The 17,610-nt window shown below is 34.0% G+C and overlaps 1 protein-coding gene across 1 annotated transcript in view; it reads right to left on the bottom strand.

Moving 5' to 3' along the window:
• Positions 1 to 17,610, bottom strand: part of LOC145662669 (anoctamin-4) — a 237,085-nt gene that overhangs the window by 188,266 nt on the left and 31,209 nt on the right. The window contains exon 3 of the mRNA XM_081728471.1: positions 2,109 to 2,251. Within this exon, the coding sequence (XP_081584597.1) occupies positions 2,109 to 2,251 (143 nt within the window). The remainder of the gene's footprint in view (positions 1 to 2,108; positions 2,252 to 17,610) is intronic.

The following is a 17,610-nucleotide window of genomic DNA, read 5'->3' as shown; positions in this document are numbered from 1 at the left end:
AAACTGAGTAACAGACACACTCCGTTTCTACACAAATACACATAAAAACACTACATTGATTAATTGGAATTTAATGGAGTGTCAGGGGCGAGGCTATTTACACTAGTTACGAAAAGATCAATATCTGACAAATTACGCTCATAGAAGCACTTGCGAGATAAAAGCAATCAACAAATTACAAAACCAGTAGAAATAGAGAAAAAAATATTGAAGTCTGACCTAATACAGAATAAAACAAACGAAATAATTATTTAACATAAAAATTAGAAAAGAAACTTTAAAAATCTGAAATAATAAAAAAAATAAATAGAAAATAACAAAAACAAAGACTGAAAATAGTAATAATAAAACATAATATATAAAAGATACAAAACAAAAGGCTTAGAGAACATTAAGTAATTAAATGCCATAAATACAAATGAGAAACGGTCACTAAAAGCAGCATTATGAAAGGGGAATTTGAATCAATTGGGATTGAAGAAATACGAATACAAAAAGAAGATACAGAAGAGCGTAATGTTGGACACATACGGAATATTACGAAACTTCCTGGAAAGTCGAGAATGAGAAACGAAACAGAGAAACAGTACTTATATGTATAATTGGACTACAATATACTTGCTCTCCCTGATTTTCAGGTGATAAACGTCGAGTATTATATGCACTTAGCTGACGATCATTTTGTTGGTCCTATCGGCAGCCTCCTCAGGTTCGGTATGAGTAATGTTCAACTCTCGTCGTGAAAGCTTAAAACAACGAATTACAATATTGCAATATCCTACATGGTTGTGTTTACAAACACACAATATGTGCTTCTATTTACAAACATCAACCATGTGAGTCTTACTATGGATTACTATGGCTGCAGACTACAGAGACAACAGTGACACCATTGGTCACATGACAAGGGAACAGCAGCGCCACCGCTTTACCAAGAGCACCGAGAGAATTCCAAGGAAAGACATCAGTTTGCGACTAGTCATCCCTCCTCTAGCTTGCTCTGGAACTCTAGGACATACCTATCCAAAGCCTCTAGTTGCTTCGGAACTCTAGGCTTCCTATTCGTCCTCTTAGCTTGCTCGGAGCTCTGTTAAGTATCTTAAAATCAGTCACCCAGCTTGCTTAGGATCTCTGTGACTCTTAACCCCCTCATTACTTGTACGGGGCATTGGGGATCCTAAGATCCACTCCAACTACCTTTCTTCGGAGTTCTGTTGAGATCCTGCTCTAGGCTGCTCGGGTCTTGAGTCACTTCTTTTTACCTAGTATTAGAGAAATTACATTATAGTAATATTTTTGTAATATACTGTTTATAGGGGCTTTTGTAATAAAAACCGGTAGTGGGAAACGATTCTGGACTGTAATTTGATCTAGCTATGCTCTACCTACACCTGCTCAAGAAGAACTTTATAATATATTTGCGATCCGTATATTATAATACTAAATTATCGGCTTAGATTAATAATAATAATAATAATAATAATAATAATAATAATAATAATAATAATAATAATAATAATAAAGTTGAATCAGATACAGATTACAAACGATACTGTGTGTTTTACTGTTCTAAATATCTAATACAACGTTGTAATTTTAATGATGCTTTGCCCATATACTTCGTTGCGGCACCCTTTCAAAACGGTACTTGGGGCACATGCCCTTAACCCCCCCCCCATTTCTTGCAGCCCTGACATGAATTAATACATAAGCAGTTTCAAATGTATATACGAAGAATAACTGGAAAGAGTAACAGAGATTTGAAATACTTATAGAATAAGTTGGAAATGAGACTAAGAGTGCTCCGTTTATTGATCAAAGAAATGAATTTCTTTAATGTTGCCCATAAAAGTATCTGTACCAGATCAAATTAATATAGTAGTTGATGACTTGTTCCTTGTTGTTTCCCTGTGTAATATATAGAAAGCAAGGTAATGGGTAAGGTATACAGTTTTTGCTCTTAGTTAACGGTATATATCGTGTGATATAGGCGTTTAAGGAGAATATGGAAGATTACTAAGTTAAAAGCAAGATTAAGATTTTTTTCTAAAAAGAAAAAATACAATATTAGTTGCGTTTATAATAACACAGAGTTTTTTTCAACTTACCTTGTCGTCATTGTTGCCAGTTTCTAGTCCTACGAAGCCACCGAGTTCCAACTCATCCAGCGTCATCAAAGGGTTTTTGTCTGCGCCGAAGGTGGTATTCCGCATAGATATGGATTCATCAAAGATATCAGCTTTTATGGGACCTATTGAGGAAACATCAAAAAGAGTTACTTTTAGCTATAAAATATCAACAACGAAAAGATATCGTTTTTAGTGAACTTTTATTTTTAAAAAGTCATACGTGTTGCGTTGCTCCAGTCAATGAATTACAACTTCATTTCGTTTCTAAACAGGGGGAAACACTTTCAATGAGAAATGGAGGGCGAAAGAAAGATAAGTCATTAAACTAGTACTGTCAGAAGAAGGATTCTATTCTGATCTATATGTTGTAAGGAAATTCCTCGTGGCTCCATGGTTAGCACGCAGTCCTTCGGTGCGGAAGGTCCAGGGTGGAAGCTCACATAGTTCGGATCGCACGTTAAGCCACAGTTCCAATTGGTTTCGGTGCTGAAAGGAAGGCTAAACTCTAACTAGCGGAACTGTAATTCTAAACTTGTCAAGTCATTTATGATCTAACAACAAATATGCATTATTTGTTCTTAAGAAATATCCTGGATTTCGAGACTACAATTCGGTACTTGATAGTTACGTGTACATATCGGATTAGCACATTTAATATTTTTAAATGCCATATTTGATGTAATACGTATAACACATGTGTAAATGTGTTCTTCTTACCTATAATTGTTTAACCCCGTCTTGATCCTTCATTTTTCGTGATTTTTTGATGATACCCCTAGCCAACCTTTCCCAACTGGTATGTAGAAAACTATAGGATATGTAGGAATCAAGGATACAATGGTTAGAATTAGAAACACATTTTATGCAATCCTGGATACCTGTAAGTCTATATCTTATACAGTACATTTCATTTTTACCATGAAGCTTTTAATAATAAAATTAGGATAAATTTTTGAGAAAGAGTGTACCTGTCAACTCCAGCAATAGCAGCAACATATGTTCGATTCTAATCTGACCTAACCTAACCTGTCGCAATGTCGTGAGTGTAAGGCAAAGAGTGTCGTCATCCAAAAAAGATCGACAAGTACTACCTTACGCTATAGACTGTTAAGAAACATATTGCTGAGATTCAAAGGATGTTTTTTCAGGCTCTGATTGTGAGTTACTGAAAGAGAATGGATTCATGAATGCCAGGAAATTTCGAGATTGATTTCTTGATTTATAAATCACAAGATTTTTTTTTTTTTGTAATGTCTCAAGCAATGATGTGTTACATAAAGCTTAAGGCTGGTCTAAAAATAATTTGTATCTATCCAACGGCAATCGATATCAATTTGGAATACAGCTGGTAATAGCTTCGGAGGTTTTAAGGTCACTTATTCATCTGAATTAACCATCGTGTACTGTCAACATTGTTTCTGTCAAATAGGCAGTAGGAAGAGTTTTGTGGTAAATATAGCAGATTGTAAGGGTCATATAAACACGTGTTGCATGTCACGTGAATTATTTCTTCTCTCCCTCTCTCTGTATTCATATCTTCCCTTTGGTATCTGGTAAACGTCTTATTTACATATTAAGTGATATTGATTTCCCCTTTTACAAGCGTGTTTCTGTCATGCACATTTGTTTCTCGAAACATTTGACCTATTTTCATCGTCCACTTTAGATTTGATAAACTCAAGTAAATTTACATTCTAAACACTTTGACACAATTTTGCAGTGCATGATGAATTATATGTGAATTTGATATTTTGTACCAACACTAAAGCTGTATTGCTTTGGAATTTCAACCGAGTCATTTTTTTTTCTCATGTAGCTTCGAAGTAGGAATGTTTTCTAATTTTGATGTCTCTTTCTTTATAAAATTTATTATAGACATGTCTTTTAAAAAATCAAGCAACATAGTAATTACTCTGAAATTGTGGAATGTTGTTTAACAGAAATCAAGGAGTATTAATGAAGAAAGCACTAATGGGAATTGGAGATTTAAGGATTGGAAGACACATAATTTAGATCAGGTATGCAGATGGTACGGCTATTATAGCTAGAATCGCAAAAAGACTACAGGAGATGATAGACAAAATAGTTGACACTGGAAAACAATATAGAATGGAAGTCAGCATCGAAAAACAGACAGTCATGAGAATATCAAATGGAAATACACCCTTTACAGGCCAGAGTAGAACAAAGAGAACTTGAAGAGATTGATCATTTCAAATACCTGGAAAGTATTTTGACGAAAGATGCGTACTGCATCAAAGATATCAGGTTAAGAATTGTCATAGCCAAAGAAGCATTGAACAAGCAAAAGTCACTATTACCTAACAGCCTTAATATTGGACTAAGCAAAAAATTGGTAAAGTGCTGTATAAGGAGTATTAAACTTTATGGTTCAGAGACTTTGACAGAAGTTAGAGAAGAAATATTTAGAGAGCTTCGAAATGTGATGCTAAAGGAAAATGGAGAAGATAAATTGGACAGAAAGAGTAACAAATGAAGATATTTTAAAACGGATAGGAGAGAAGAGGACGCTTTTAGCCATCATCCTTCGTAGAAAGGAAAATTGTATTGGACATAACTTGCGAAGAAATTGTCTTCTTCATAAAAGGAAAGATGGAAGGAAAGCGAGGAATAGAAACAAGAAGAACACAAGTAATCGATGATTTGAAAAGTAGAAGAAAACATTGGGAGTTAGAAGAAAACTGAAAATTGAGAATATGGAAGAAACATTTTCAGGACCAAACCAAAAATTAAGAAGAAAAGACAATCTCATTAGTCCTAGGACCAGCCAAAAGGCAGAACACTTAATAATAATAATACAAGCAATCAGAAATAATTCTTTGTCTTTATGTGATTTAGTGTTTCTTTTCTTTTCTTTTCTTTCTTTTTGTGTATTTTCATTTAATTTAACGTTGCAAGTCTGTGTCCTATAGGCTGAAGGAGACGGATGATTATCGAAAGTCAATGAATTATGAAATAACTAGTGGAGTGAAAACATGAAAGTGAACGGGGAAGTCTAGAGTAAACCCACTAACGAGGTGTTGTCTACCACCATCTTACACGATATGGAATCGAGCCAGGGACCTCTTTCGCCAGAGATGGATGCTTTATCACTGAGTCACGGTGTATGAGCTTACTATGATAAATTTTGTGATAATTAGGATGAAATTGAAATGTACGCCCTATCAGTAATTTTTGGAGTCAAGGCTCACACAAAAGAAAGGAAAGTAGTAGAGAACAGCGTAATTAAAGATAAAATTAATAAAAAAGAGTAAATAGACGATTTGGGTAGTAGAAATGAGCTTTTGAGATAATATTTCGGTTAAGAGGCATTTTATATAAACAATACGCATATGTCTTTTTTAAAGGAAAGAACAATATATAGAAGGAAATGATTGTCATCAATAGCTCTATACACGGATGGCAAAACATCATATATGCAGTACACTTGCACGTACAATCAAGCAAATTGCAATCTTATGTATTAAATTCAAAATACTTTTTCACTGGTAAAAATAGAGAATATTAGTAAACAGAGAATTTTAATTAAACTACAGTCAATTTTTCCCAGCATATAGATCTCAATATGACAAACACTGTAAAAAAAATTCGTAGGTAAATTTACAAAAAACGGTGGCAATCTGTTTACCAAGCCTCTATGTAAATCAATTTACACATATAAAGTAAAATTACTAATATGAAATGGTCTAAAATTACATTTTTATCAATAAAAAGATCATATTTTCTTATAAATTTAGTGTAAATTTGGTAAAACAACCAGCAAATTTTGTAATTTAATCTAAGGAAATGTATATCAACTTAACAAAATGAAGAGTAATTGATTTTACATTGATGTTTGGCAATTAAATTACATTTTTTCAGTGAACAACCTGAGCTAAAAATCAGAAAATGGCTAAAGAGTAACACATCATGTTTTACTACTCTCGGATCAAGTACGCATCCAGAATTTTTTGTTGGGAGAGGTCCAATATATTTATGTAGTATTCTGCACCCGAAAAGATGGTAAGTAATTGTTAATTACTGCATCTACATTCTCAGAAAATCTGATAGATTATTTTTATAAGAAAAGGAAGAATACAGATGAGGTGTAAAATCAAATTTTTAGGCTACATCAATCCATGTGTCTGCTAAACAAGCATTATGTTAAGAAAGTGTACAAATTTGCTTGCCTGTATAAATGTATATACCATGTTTTGCCATCCTCGTACAGACTTATCCTGACACACTAGAACTGCAATTGATTGTTCAGTTTGATTAATTGATGAGAATAAAATAATTTTTGTACGAAGATTTGGATGCTTCCGACCTTGAGTTGACTCGATTATGACTTAGATAATTACTATGAGAAATAAGAACGCTCGGTGATTTATTGTACATATTAGTAAAGCAAGAGGAGGAACAATCTTTTCTTATTACATGGCTGTTAGTTGATTTCTTCAGGAAATTCCTATTACTATGTGTAGTACTAGAGGCTATTACTAACAGAGGGTTATTATTTTATTTTTATGTAACAAGTAAGATACAGCGTTAGGGAAGCTTCTACTATTTAACTCGATTGGCATTTGTGTATCTATCAGTATATCCATCTATCCGTCCGTCTGGTTCACGATAACTCGTATAAAATTTATTCGATCTTGATGAAACTTGGTATATGCCTTCCTTTCACTTATAGAAGCAACCCTATTATTTGGAGTTGAAATCTATCAAGTATAAGGGGGTGAAAGGAATAACATTCATCCCATGTTGCAAATTTATACATGTACATAGAAAATAACTTTCCAATATAAATCACGTAAAAAATACTCAAGTATGATAAAACTTACTGTATATTTTCTTTATGGCAATCAAAATATTACCATAGCTTGGGATTAAAATTTGTTAAGAATGAAAGGATGAATCTTTCCTTCCAACTGCAAGAATATGTCCCACGATAACTTTTGTTAAAAAAAATGTTCGATTTTGCATAACGCGCATATTTTCTTTGAGGTTTTCCAATAATCCCCTATTCAGGGACTTGAAACCAGTAGGTGGATTTACCCTCCTTCGATTTCTTTTAGAGTTCCACGATAAATTTTCTTTCGGTTTTGATGTAATTTAAGGTACATTTTCTTTAATTCTTTTCCGTAATTCTGAGTGCTTGCAATTTATATTAATAGAAAATAAGCATTAAATTCAGATCCTTATTCTTGTAGGATGGATTATTTCTTTCTCCCACCTAAAAATGTTCCCCAATGATTTTCGTTACAATTGTCCGATTTTAGTAAAATATGTCATGCATTTTCCTTAAGGCATCACAGTCTTTCAAATGCTTGCAGCTGAAATCAGTAAAGTGGAAAGTAAGAGTATTATCCCCTTTTGATTTTTTAAAGTTCAGCATAACACATAAAAAACTCATTAAAATCAGTCAAAATAAGCATTGAACTTACCCCCTAATGTGGTATGAATGACCCTTTCAGATTAAAAAAAAAATATATGACCCAAGATATCTTTCATAAAAATATTAGATTTTCATGGAAAGTGTCTTATTCTTTTTGAGGTTTCATACTCATTTTCACTATTTGGATTAAGATCAATGGAGAACGAGAGAGTGAACCTTCCCCCGATTCTCCCAAGGTTAAAAAACATGTTCTGTGATAATTCGTGAATATTATTTAATTTTAACGCAGTACGGTGTATATGAATATTGGGGTTTTCATAATTCCCATTCTTGCAGCTGAAGCCAATCAAACAACAGGACTCAGTTAAATCAGAACATTTATATAAATATTTTCTGATAACTTTCGCAAAAAGAAATGGCCGAGTATGGTCTAATTTTTTTCTGAGAATTTTCAATCATCTCAGTTGAAGTGCGACAATATGATAATGAGGGAGCACGTTCTTCTCAATAATTTTATTTTCCTAAATATCTACCTGACCTGACCTAGTACTTGACGAGTTTTAATGATGTGAGTTCCAAGCTCAGTCGAGAAGCTCCGTCTTTGAGTTACTGAGTTAGCAGTTGACGTGATGGACATATCTATAATATAAAAGGAAGCGCCACAGCCGCAGTTTTAGCAGTATGCTTGTCTTCTGCAAAGAAGGCTCTGGTTCACTTGTTCTTGTAGTCTGCTCTGATAAGTTGATTGAGTGCTGCATGTCTTAAATATAAAGATAAACAGATCCTGGATTGGCTGATGATTGGAACCAATGAGAAGTCACCATTTGGTGGTCCTGAAAAGGACACCCATCCGAGAGGTGACCAGATGAAACGCTACTTGACTCTTTAGGTTACATGAAGTCAGCTAGAATTTCTATTAAAATAGAAAATTTTGTGAAAGTATCATGAGCCTTGCAAAGTTGTGGTATGAATGTGCTAAGAAGTGCGGAAAGTTTCAGGTCCTTGAAAATTTCGTTGATCTCCTTGATTGTAAAACTGGTATCAACTGCAGGTTTTATGGTTAGCTTTTCTTGATATATGATGGAGCGTCTTCTTGGGCTGGTTTTGCTAGCGTAAGTGGTTTCCGTAGCTGGTATTTCCTTGGACAGAGGTCCAGAATCTTCTGTAAGTAGTGAAAACTCTTGTTACTTGATTTGGGCTTCTTTTGGAATCATCTTGTTACGATACATTCTCTGTTTCTAGTACACTGGTAAGTGAAATGGTTGACAGAATATTTGATATCGGCGGGTGGCGTTGTAAATAGTTAGAATATGCCTCAAGCGTTGACATCTGTAACATTAGACATACTGCTTGGGACGGTATGGTTGCACTGAAATTTTATAGAATTCCAGCAATTCAAGATTGCGAATGGCCGTTGCTTCAATTTCAAACTGTAACTCTGGGTCTTTATTAATAGTGCAAGATATAAATACAGTAAAGCTTAACGAAGTGCATTAGAAAATATAACTATCTCATTCTCCTGTGATTGATTTTCTAAAGTAATTAAGTTCCTGTGATTGAACTTCGCTAATGCCAGTGCGAAGGTCACAACAACATTCTTCTTTCGGATGAAAGCCACGAAATTCGTGAATGGGGAATCAACATGTTGGGCAGAACCCATGGAGCTGATAATATATCATAGTGTTGTTAATCCTAAATGCTTTTTGATGCCAATTGGCATCATAGTGAATAATAATGATATTCTTAAAATGTGTACATTAGCGAATAGTGCAAGCCGATGTCATGTGGCAACAATGGAGTTAAGCTTTCTACCATACTTTTCGTCTAGTGGCATAGGTCGGACAGAGAGTGTCAGAGAGCGTCAAAAAGCATACAGAAAGTACAAAACGTGCACATTTGTTACTTGTAAATTTTTTCATAATACCTTTTTTTTGGGTTCTCTTAACATTAAAAAAAAATCATTGCTTCACAATCTTCCATACCACATGGTTTCTGCTGATATTGACATTAAACTCTGTTTCCACTAGTGTAATACAACCATGACATCTATCATATAACGTGATACCCCAATAGTAAAAACATAAAAAATCATATTATTGGATATTATTTACATTTATCTACGTAATGCATAAAGAAAGAAAAGAGAAAAGTAATTTCAACACTACCAAAATTAATTCGTGCAATAAAAGGTTATAGTAAATCGGGGGAATATGGGCACCGGGGTAAAATGGGCACCTTTAAGGTTTTGGCCCTCTATCTTTCGTCTCAGCCAGTTAAAATTTCCGTACATGCAGTATTCAACATTGTTGGAGTATGGTCTATATGAGTGCAAACATGTTGTCCGCTGTATCTTGTTTTTGAAGAAGTAATCGACATTTCCAAGGTAAGTTGTGTTTCAACAGTACCTCATTATTATGGCTAATGTAATTTTGCATACTTAGGAAATAACGTTTACCGAAACAAATTTAGAAATTGCATAAAATTTAAGTACATGGCCGTGACGCCACAGCCAAGAGTTGTTAATATATGCAAATCAAGCCTTGACGTTGACTCATTTTCAGCAGTGTTGACAACTTCATTGGCATGTTACATTATGGGGGAATATGGGCATATCTAATAGGGGTAAAATGGACACCAACAAAGAGGTGTATTGGAGAAGTTATTTTGCAATAATTTTAATAAAACAATAGTATATTTTCCTTGTGAGTGAAAACCAAACAATTTCTGTCGAAAGCAGTTGGTAATTATTTGCCTCCATCTGTTATTTTAAGTGGCAAAAGCCTGAGGCTTGAATTTCAAGACCATCTACCTTCTCAAGATGCATTCTTCATGTGTGACTCAGAATATGTGAATACTGATATGTTTTTCCTATTTATTCAAGATTTTGTTCAGTTCTTAATTCAGCGTTATTAATAGTTGATGGACATGACTAACGCTCATTGTTCGAATTTACAGATGTTAATGTTCGCTAAAGATAATGGACTTACAGTTATGTGTTTGCCTTCTCACGTTACCCACGCTATGCAGCCAGCTCATTGTACCTTCTTCAAACCCCTAAAGGAAATTCATTGCAGGATTGTGTCTGCATTTGTGCGTTGTCATGGAGGGCGAAATATAACGAAAGCGGAATTCTGTGGATATTTACTGAAAGTTGGAATGAATACTCTAGAATTACACTTGTTATTAATGGTTTTAGATATTCTGGCATCTTCCCTTTCAATCGATCAGCTTTTCCGGGTTATCTATTTTCATGCGAGGAGAAACGTACTACGAACGCTGAAGAATATGAAATTGAACGTAATTCCTTGTCATCAGATTATTCAAATCAAACAGGTAATGATATTGAATTGTCAAGTGTAGATAACCGACCGTCTTTCGGAAGTAATAAACAAGAACCCACACCTTCTTGTTCTTATTCTGTGCCCGACCCTCATAGGCGAAGCAGCTCAATAAAAACAACCATGTTGTAGTATCACCAAAGAAACATTCTCCGCGGAAACAGTTACGAGAACTTGAACTTGTTCTCATAATTCATAAGACAACTCCAAGAATGCCAACTCAAAAACGAGAAGCTAAAGAACTAACAAGTAAAGAACATATTGCATTGGTGCAAAAAAGGATTTCTACGTCTACGGAACCACAAACCAAAGAGCGGAGAAAAGAAGTTTGTCATCACTGGTTTCATGAGGACCACGAGAGTCAAAAGTAGATATGTTATCAGAGTTGCCGCAAATGGTCCCACACTGAATGTGGTGGAGTTAACCTGAATGAAGTTACGTTTGTTTGTGAAAAATGTGTGTAATCCATTTGGAAATACTTTGTGTTTTTCTTTAATAGTGGCCAGTTGAAGAAGTTTTATTTTCCTTTTGGCATATAAAGAAATACAAGTAGCTTTTGTATTGTACTAGCCTTGTTTATTAGATTTTATTTTTACTTTGTTTCGGTCGTTATATGCGTTAGAGCAAGCAACACATTTAGAATGCATGCTCTTGTTTTATAACTTAGATTGAAAATATCGCCATCCTGTATTTTGAGGGGCCTTTAATACACAAAAGAAAATGTGCCCATATTGTCCAATGAATTGCCTATTTTACCCATGGTAATATGGGTCTTAAAATACTTGTGATTAGAACAGCATTACTAAAAGCTAAATGTTAGGTTTTTATTCACGCGATGAGTGAAGAAAGTTAAAAGTATAAGCTATCTATTATTGCTTTTTTTCTTTCATATGTTAATAAATACTTGTGTTATAAGCTGGTTTTTGCTTATGGTGTCCATTTTGCCGCGATTTACAATAATGAGATATGATTTATGAAAAATAAATAAGATTGTTAGAGCCGGTTTCAGAGAAAACCGCATTTATTTATTTTCGCTCTTCACTAAATTATCCTTAATTTTGGACGTAGGATGAAAATTCGAAAAACTTAACGGAAGAATCTCATGAATAACTTAAGTTTAAAATTTAGTCCAGATACAATGAATTTAGGCCAGACGAATATGGGCTTTAGACGAGTGCACATCAGAACGAACAGACAGAAAAATATTTTTTCGGTGTGTAGTGGTCATGAAACGTGCCAATTCGTTGAAATTTCGAATTCGATTCTTTTCACGATCATTACCTTTCTTCTCTCCTATTGTCACTTGAAAGTAAAAGAGATATTGGGTGAAAATGACGTTTAAAAATTACATAACTTTTATATTGAAATTAGTTTACTTCAATTGCTAGCATATTATAAGTGTTATGTGAAAACTACAGGCTGATGCTACGGTTCTCATAATTGAAGCTACGTTCTATATTAAAGAACTGTTGTTGAAATCTGTTGGAAACGATTGGTCTGGACGTTGTGAAATGTTACACTTAGTATTAGGGATGGCCAAAATTTTCCGGAATCGGAAATTTCAGTTTCCGAAATTCGGAAAAATTCCGGAAAAATTCGGAAATCCGGAATTTTCCGATTTTATTTTCCTGATTCCGGAGATTACAAATTCCGGAATTGGCCGAGTTAGTATGCGCGTCACCGCTTGAACTATATGTGACAAGATTAGGATGAATCAAACAAAAATAAATACATCTTAACATTAGGTTTGACCAATTTGGAAGAACAAAAAGAGTGGTCTTACTATGAGATAATTACAATCAAGATACCATCTCGATATAAACGTATAAAAACAAACACAACACTCGGGAAATATCAGTCTCCGATCTGGAAGTCACGCAAGTTAATCCTTTACTCGCCTACGAGCGTAGTTACATAAAACAATAAAGGGTTTACATTAAAAAAGTAAGTACGCAACGTTTGCCAAGTAAGAGACGTACACAGAATTATATCAAAGAGGAAAGCGGGCGGAAGGTATTCAAGGATCAAATTTTCCACGCTTTAAGGACATTTATGATTTTTGTATTCCTATCTTAATATAGTGATTTTTTAAAATACTATCTTGTTTAAGGTGGAACTAAAACCCAGAAACGTTACTTTGGATATGCCACTGTGCCAAGTAATGTTATAATACTCATAATATCTGCCAAGTAATTTGCAACCAACGATCCATATTTTATGCAAGGTAGTGTTCATTCTACTAATATGACAGAAGTTGAATTGCACTGGAATAATCTAATGTACTTCTATTATTGAATGTTGCTCCATAGTTATACGTTTACGAAAAAAAAAAAAAAAACTAATATCCTTACCAGCAGAAACATGTTGAAAGTTTGTTAGAAAATCAATAAGAAAGAAGAAAATAGCTGCACAAATAGAAAAGTACTTTCCTTGTTTGTCTATTTAGTTAAATTGTTTCGTTTCCCAGAATTACTTTCCCGAAAGCTAGTACAGATTTGGTTCTTCAGAGATCGATTCATGGTCGCTCGTACATTTTCAAGGTTATGCTAATGTCTTATGTAAATAGTAAGAATTTTATAATGTTTACATTTCGTACTTCAAAAACAAAGTTTTTAATTATCGTAAAAATGTGGGATGGATATACTAAGCATTACCACTGTCTCCCATGGGTCGAAAGCAAGTTGTAGGAATCAATATCAAAAACATCGCAGTAATTTGTCAATCATTGGTGTTGTTTATTTGCCATATGGAGACAGAGACAATATCTCATGAACGTCCAATGACTTAAGAATATATTAGATGTACATTTGACTTATGTAGGCGTACTCAAATGAATGGCGAAAAGGTTGGTGGAACGACAAATTTCGAGAAAATCCCTTGCAGGAACATCAGTCATCACTAGCACGTATGTGTTGGTTGGTTGATTTGCATGATTTGCAGTTTAGCGTTCCTTCCAGTACCGAGGCTGGAGTGGGGTCCGAAGTACTTGAGCTCCCACCGGGATTCGAACCCGGATCTCTCGTGCCAAAGGCGCATACGCAAATCATATAGCCACGAGGAACTTCTAGCACTTATGACCGGAATCTAACTTATCAGAAGTGTCTTGTTCCGGGTGTATTGTGACTAAGGGACAAAACAGTTTATAATAAGAAATGAGACAAATTTAATCTGCATGTACTTAATTATAATGAAATCATGTTTGCTGATTGGTCACATTTTAAAGTTTCTTTACGAGTAGCGTGTGTGTGTGTGTGCTACTATTAGAAGTATTCTTTCAGTTTTACGTCCCACGCTTATGCCGGTTAGGCTAAAGGAAATAGAATTATATATATATATATATATATATATATATATATATATATATATATATATATATATATATATAAACCTTCTGCTTATCCATGTATTTTTACATATAGTACACAAATAAATACACAAATAAATAAATAAATAAATAAATAAATAAATAAATAAATAATCCTTTTCAGCAGAATAAAAAAAAAATAGTATTATTGGCAATGAACAACAAACGTGCTTTCAGGCGAAAAAAAAGTTTCCTCGATTTTCTTAAAAATTGTGCATTTGAATTTGCCCTCGAAACACGTCATGATGAAAGTTTCCTTTTCAATTTTGATGTCATGTAATAATTGTACCGTGTTATGCAAAAATGAACTAAGCGCCAAACTTTGAAAATCCACGTAAATGCGACGATTGGTTCCTGATAAGCATTAGAACGTTTTGCACAAACGAAAAGAGAGGAAAACCAACATCTTTCCAAAAAAAAAAGAAACATAATTTCACTTTTGATTACGGCTACATTAATGCTGGACATCAACCTTTAAACGTAATTTTCTTAAAAACATGAAAGTGGCGCTTAGTTCGTTTTCGCAGGACACGTTACAATTGATATATGTATCAATACGGTAGTTCGACGAAAGTTACAAGTTAAAACTTTATTTTTGAATATATCTATGATTACCATATTTCTCATGTAGTAAATCGAGACAGTTTGGTGGGAGGTAAATTTTCCAACTGAACATTTTAGTGGGAAGTTAACTTTCATTTCTTCCATCACTAAAAAGTGCCTAACCAGCATAAGAGCCATTTTTATTTAACTCTAGTTGGATGAAACGATAGTAATGATCCAGAAAACTAATATACTTCTTAGATCCAAAGATTATATATATATATAATTGAATGAAAAGATTTTCACGACTGTAAATCAACTAGGTACAAGAACAAATGCCTTCAAAGCGGGATTATCATAACCCTAGCTACATTTTATTAACCATACTCTGTACTATCGTTTTGCAATTGTCATGATAAAAGGCTCGATAAGGATATACTTCAGTACCAATTTCATCTTAATGGGTAGCGTGATTATCATACAACACCAATTTTTAAAGCGTGGGACAAACGGTTTAAGCGAATGAAACGGAGGCCTGTAACGCGACGGTGCCATGTTGTGAAGGAGCTTAGCTAAGTGGATACACTACAGCACGACAGGTGAGAAGGTGGTAGATAGACTAACCTGGATGTATACAAAGAGGTGACAACACTGCAGTCTTCTGATTTGCCAACAGCGTTTAATGAGATCTCGGAGTTCCGCCTTTAAATGCCATCAAGGTTGTCTCACGTTTTGGTTTTACAACATATTTGGAAATACTCGTAGCAGATAGACAAGAATTAAGTAAGTGGTTACTTGAGTCTGCCGAATGAGCCATTTAAAATAACTTGACCATTTTAAATGTTTTGCATATAGCTGATAACGAATAGTTTCACTCATTAAGATGTCTCTGAGTTTAAACTATTGATCTGTAAGGTGTTTCAGAACAGGAAGCTCGCAAGAGGATACATGAAGCAAAGTGTGTCATGGAACTTTTAGAGGAGAGTGAGCGAAAATTATACATTTAAACGAGTTACCAAATTAAAATGTGTATAAAATGAGTAGTTTATTCAAGAACAACACTAGTAACCAGGGCTCCACAATGAAACGCGACCATTGTGACAGTTGGAGACAATTGAGAAAAAGTTTCACAAGTACAAATTGCTTTTATTGGGACACATGTTACGAGAATATACACCCTTAAATATTTCCTTTCTCAAAAATCAAGAAAATACTTTCTTTAAACAAAAAACTCATACGTATTTGAGATAAAGAAAATCGTCATTATTTTTCCATGTAGCGTATGTAAACAATACTTTGATTTAATATGGTGGTGGTTGTGTGATCTGGGTTTCTATGTATGAACAATTGAATGGATGAGAATCTGAATTGTATAGAGGAAATGAATCCATCCAATGAATTTAGTGAATGACCTAATGAATCTAATGATCTAATGACTCTAATCAATGTAATGAATCAGTCTAATTGAATACGCATATTCTTTTAACGTACGTATTATTCAAAATATAAAGCTAACCGATTGATATTTATGTCAAGAGATTGTACTTCTTATAGGTGACATTTGCATTTAAGATATTCGTACACTGTTTGGAGCAGGGTTGGAAAAAATACAGCTTTTTTAAAAAAGAACAAAACATGTGTTTAAAACTTGAAAAAGATGTTCAAAATGTTTTAACCATGTTTTAAAACACGAACAAAAAACATGTTTTAAACATTTTGAACAGTTTAAAACATATTCCAATATTGTGTAATAACTTATTTGTTAAGACTTTTTACTCTTTACTTGCAACCAGTATTCCAGATTCATCCAGTATATACTGATTATTGCAACATTAATAACAGAAATAAACTCGTTTGACTTAAATGGGCTTTTATATAGTTTTATAAATGAATTTTTATTGGCCACTTGTTGTTCAAGATGATTTTCGAAAAAAAAAAAGATTAAATATTTTTGTAGTACACTGGTGATAATGCACCTTAATTCGGTCTAAGGACTTCCATTTTTTTTTGTTGGACTTTGCTCAGCAAGAGGTTTCTAAATCTGCATTACTGTCCCAAAATTTGAAATTAAGGGTAGGCGGTAGGAGGGCGGATGACCTCTAAACGGATGCCCCTCTCTAACGGTAATCATATAAAACTCTAGATTGCACCTTGTCACGTAGTTTTCTTTCTTTCTTTTCGGATTCGTGGTTGCGAATATATATATATATATATCACGTTTTCCGTCGCTGTATTCTTTTTGACACACCCTGCATTTATTTAATGTAATTATGCATCATTAACTATGACATTTGGAGCTTGACTGCAGCGTACACAATATCTTAAATTTATGAGCAGGGAGGGGGAAATTAGCTCTCCTGCTCCCCCGTTCTAGAAACGTCCTTGTCTAGCGGTTGTCCTATAAAACTCTAGCCCACACTACAGCTTTTCACGTGGTTTTTGGTTCATTTATTTCGGACTCTTCGCTACGAAGATACTACGTTTGTGAGGAAAAATGAACCTTTTTGAAAATGGACTTGGATCCTTCTGCTCTGAACGACCCGTATCTAAAAATATTTTTTTAAAAGACCTAAGTTGGAGCCAAATTTATCCTGCAACCCAAGTTTTTTTCGAAACGAATAAAATTAGTTTCTTCGATTTACTTGAAATGATGTCCTTTTTTATTTCCGTTAAACTCATGTTAAACGATTCCAACTTGTACGAAGACTGAGAACCAACATGTACTGTATGTATTAAAGAATGCCTGCGATATTTTAATTTCAGAACCACAATTTAGTAAAGAACTCTTTGTTTTCTGAATAAAACACAAAAACTTTCAATGATAATTTTTTAAATTTA

The sequence above is a fragment of the Thermobia domestica genome, chromosome 10, assembly GCF_964235325.1.
Source record: "Thermobia domestica chromosome 10, izTheDome1.hap1.1, whole genome shotgun sequence".
NCBI classification, from domain to species: Eukaryota; Metazoa; Arthropoda; class Insecta; order Zygentoma; family Lepismatidae; genus Thermobia; species Thermobia domestica.
The sequence above is the reverse complement of the archived record's forward strand: the minus strand, read 5'-3'. Positions and strand labels throughout refer to the sequence as shown.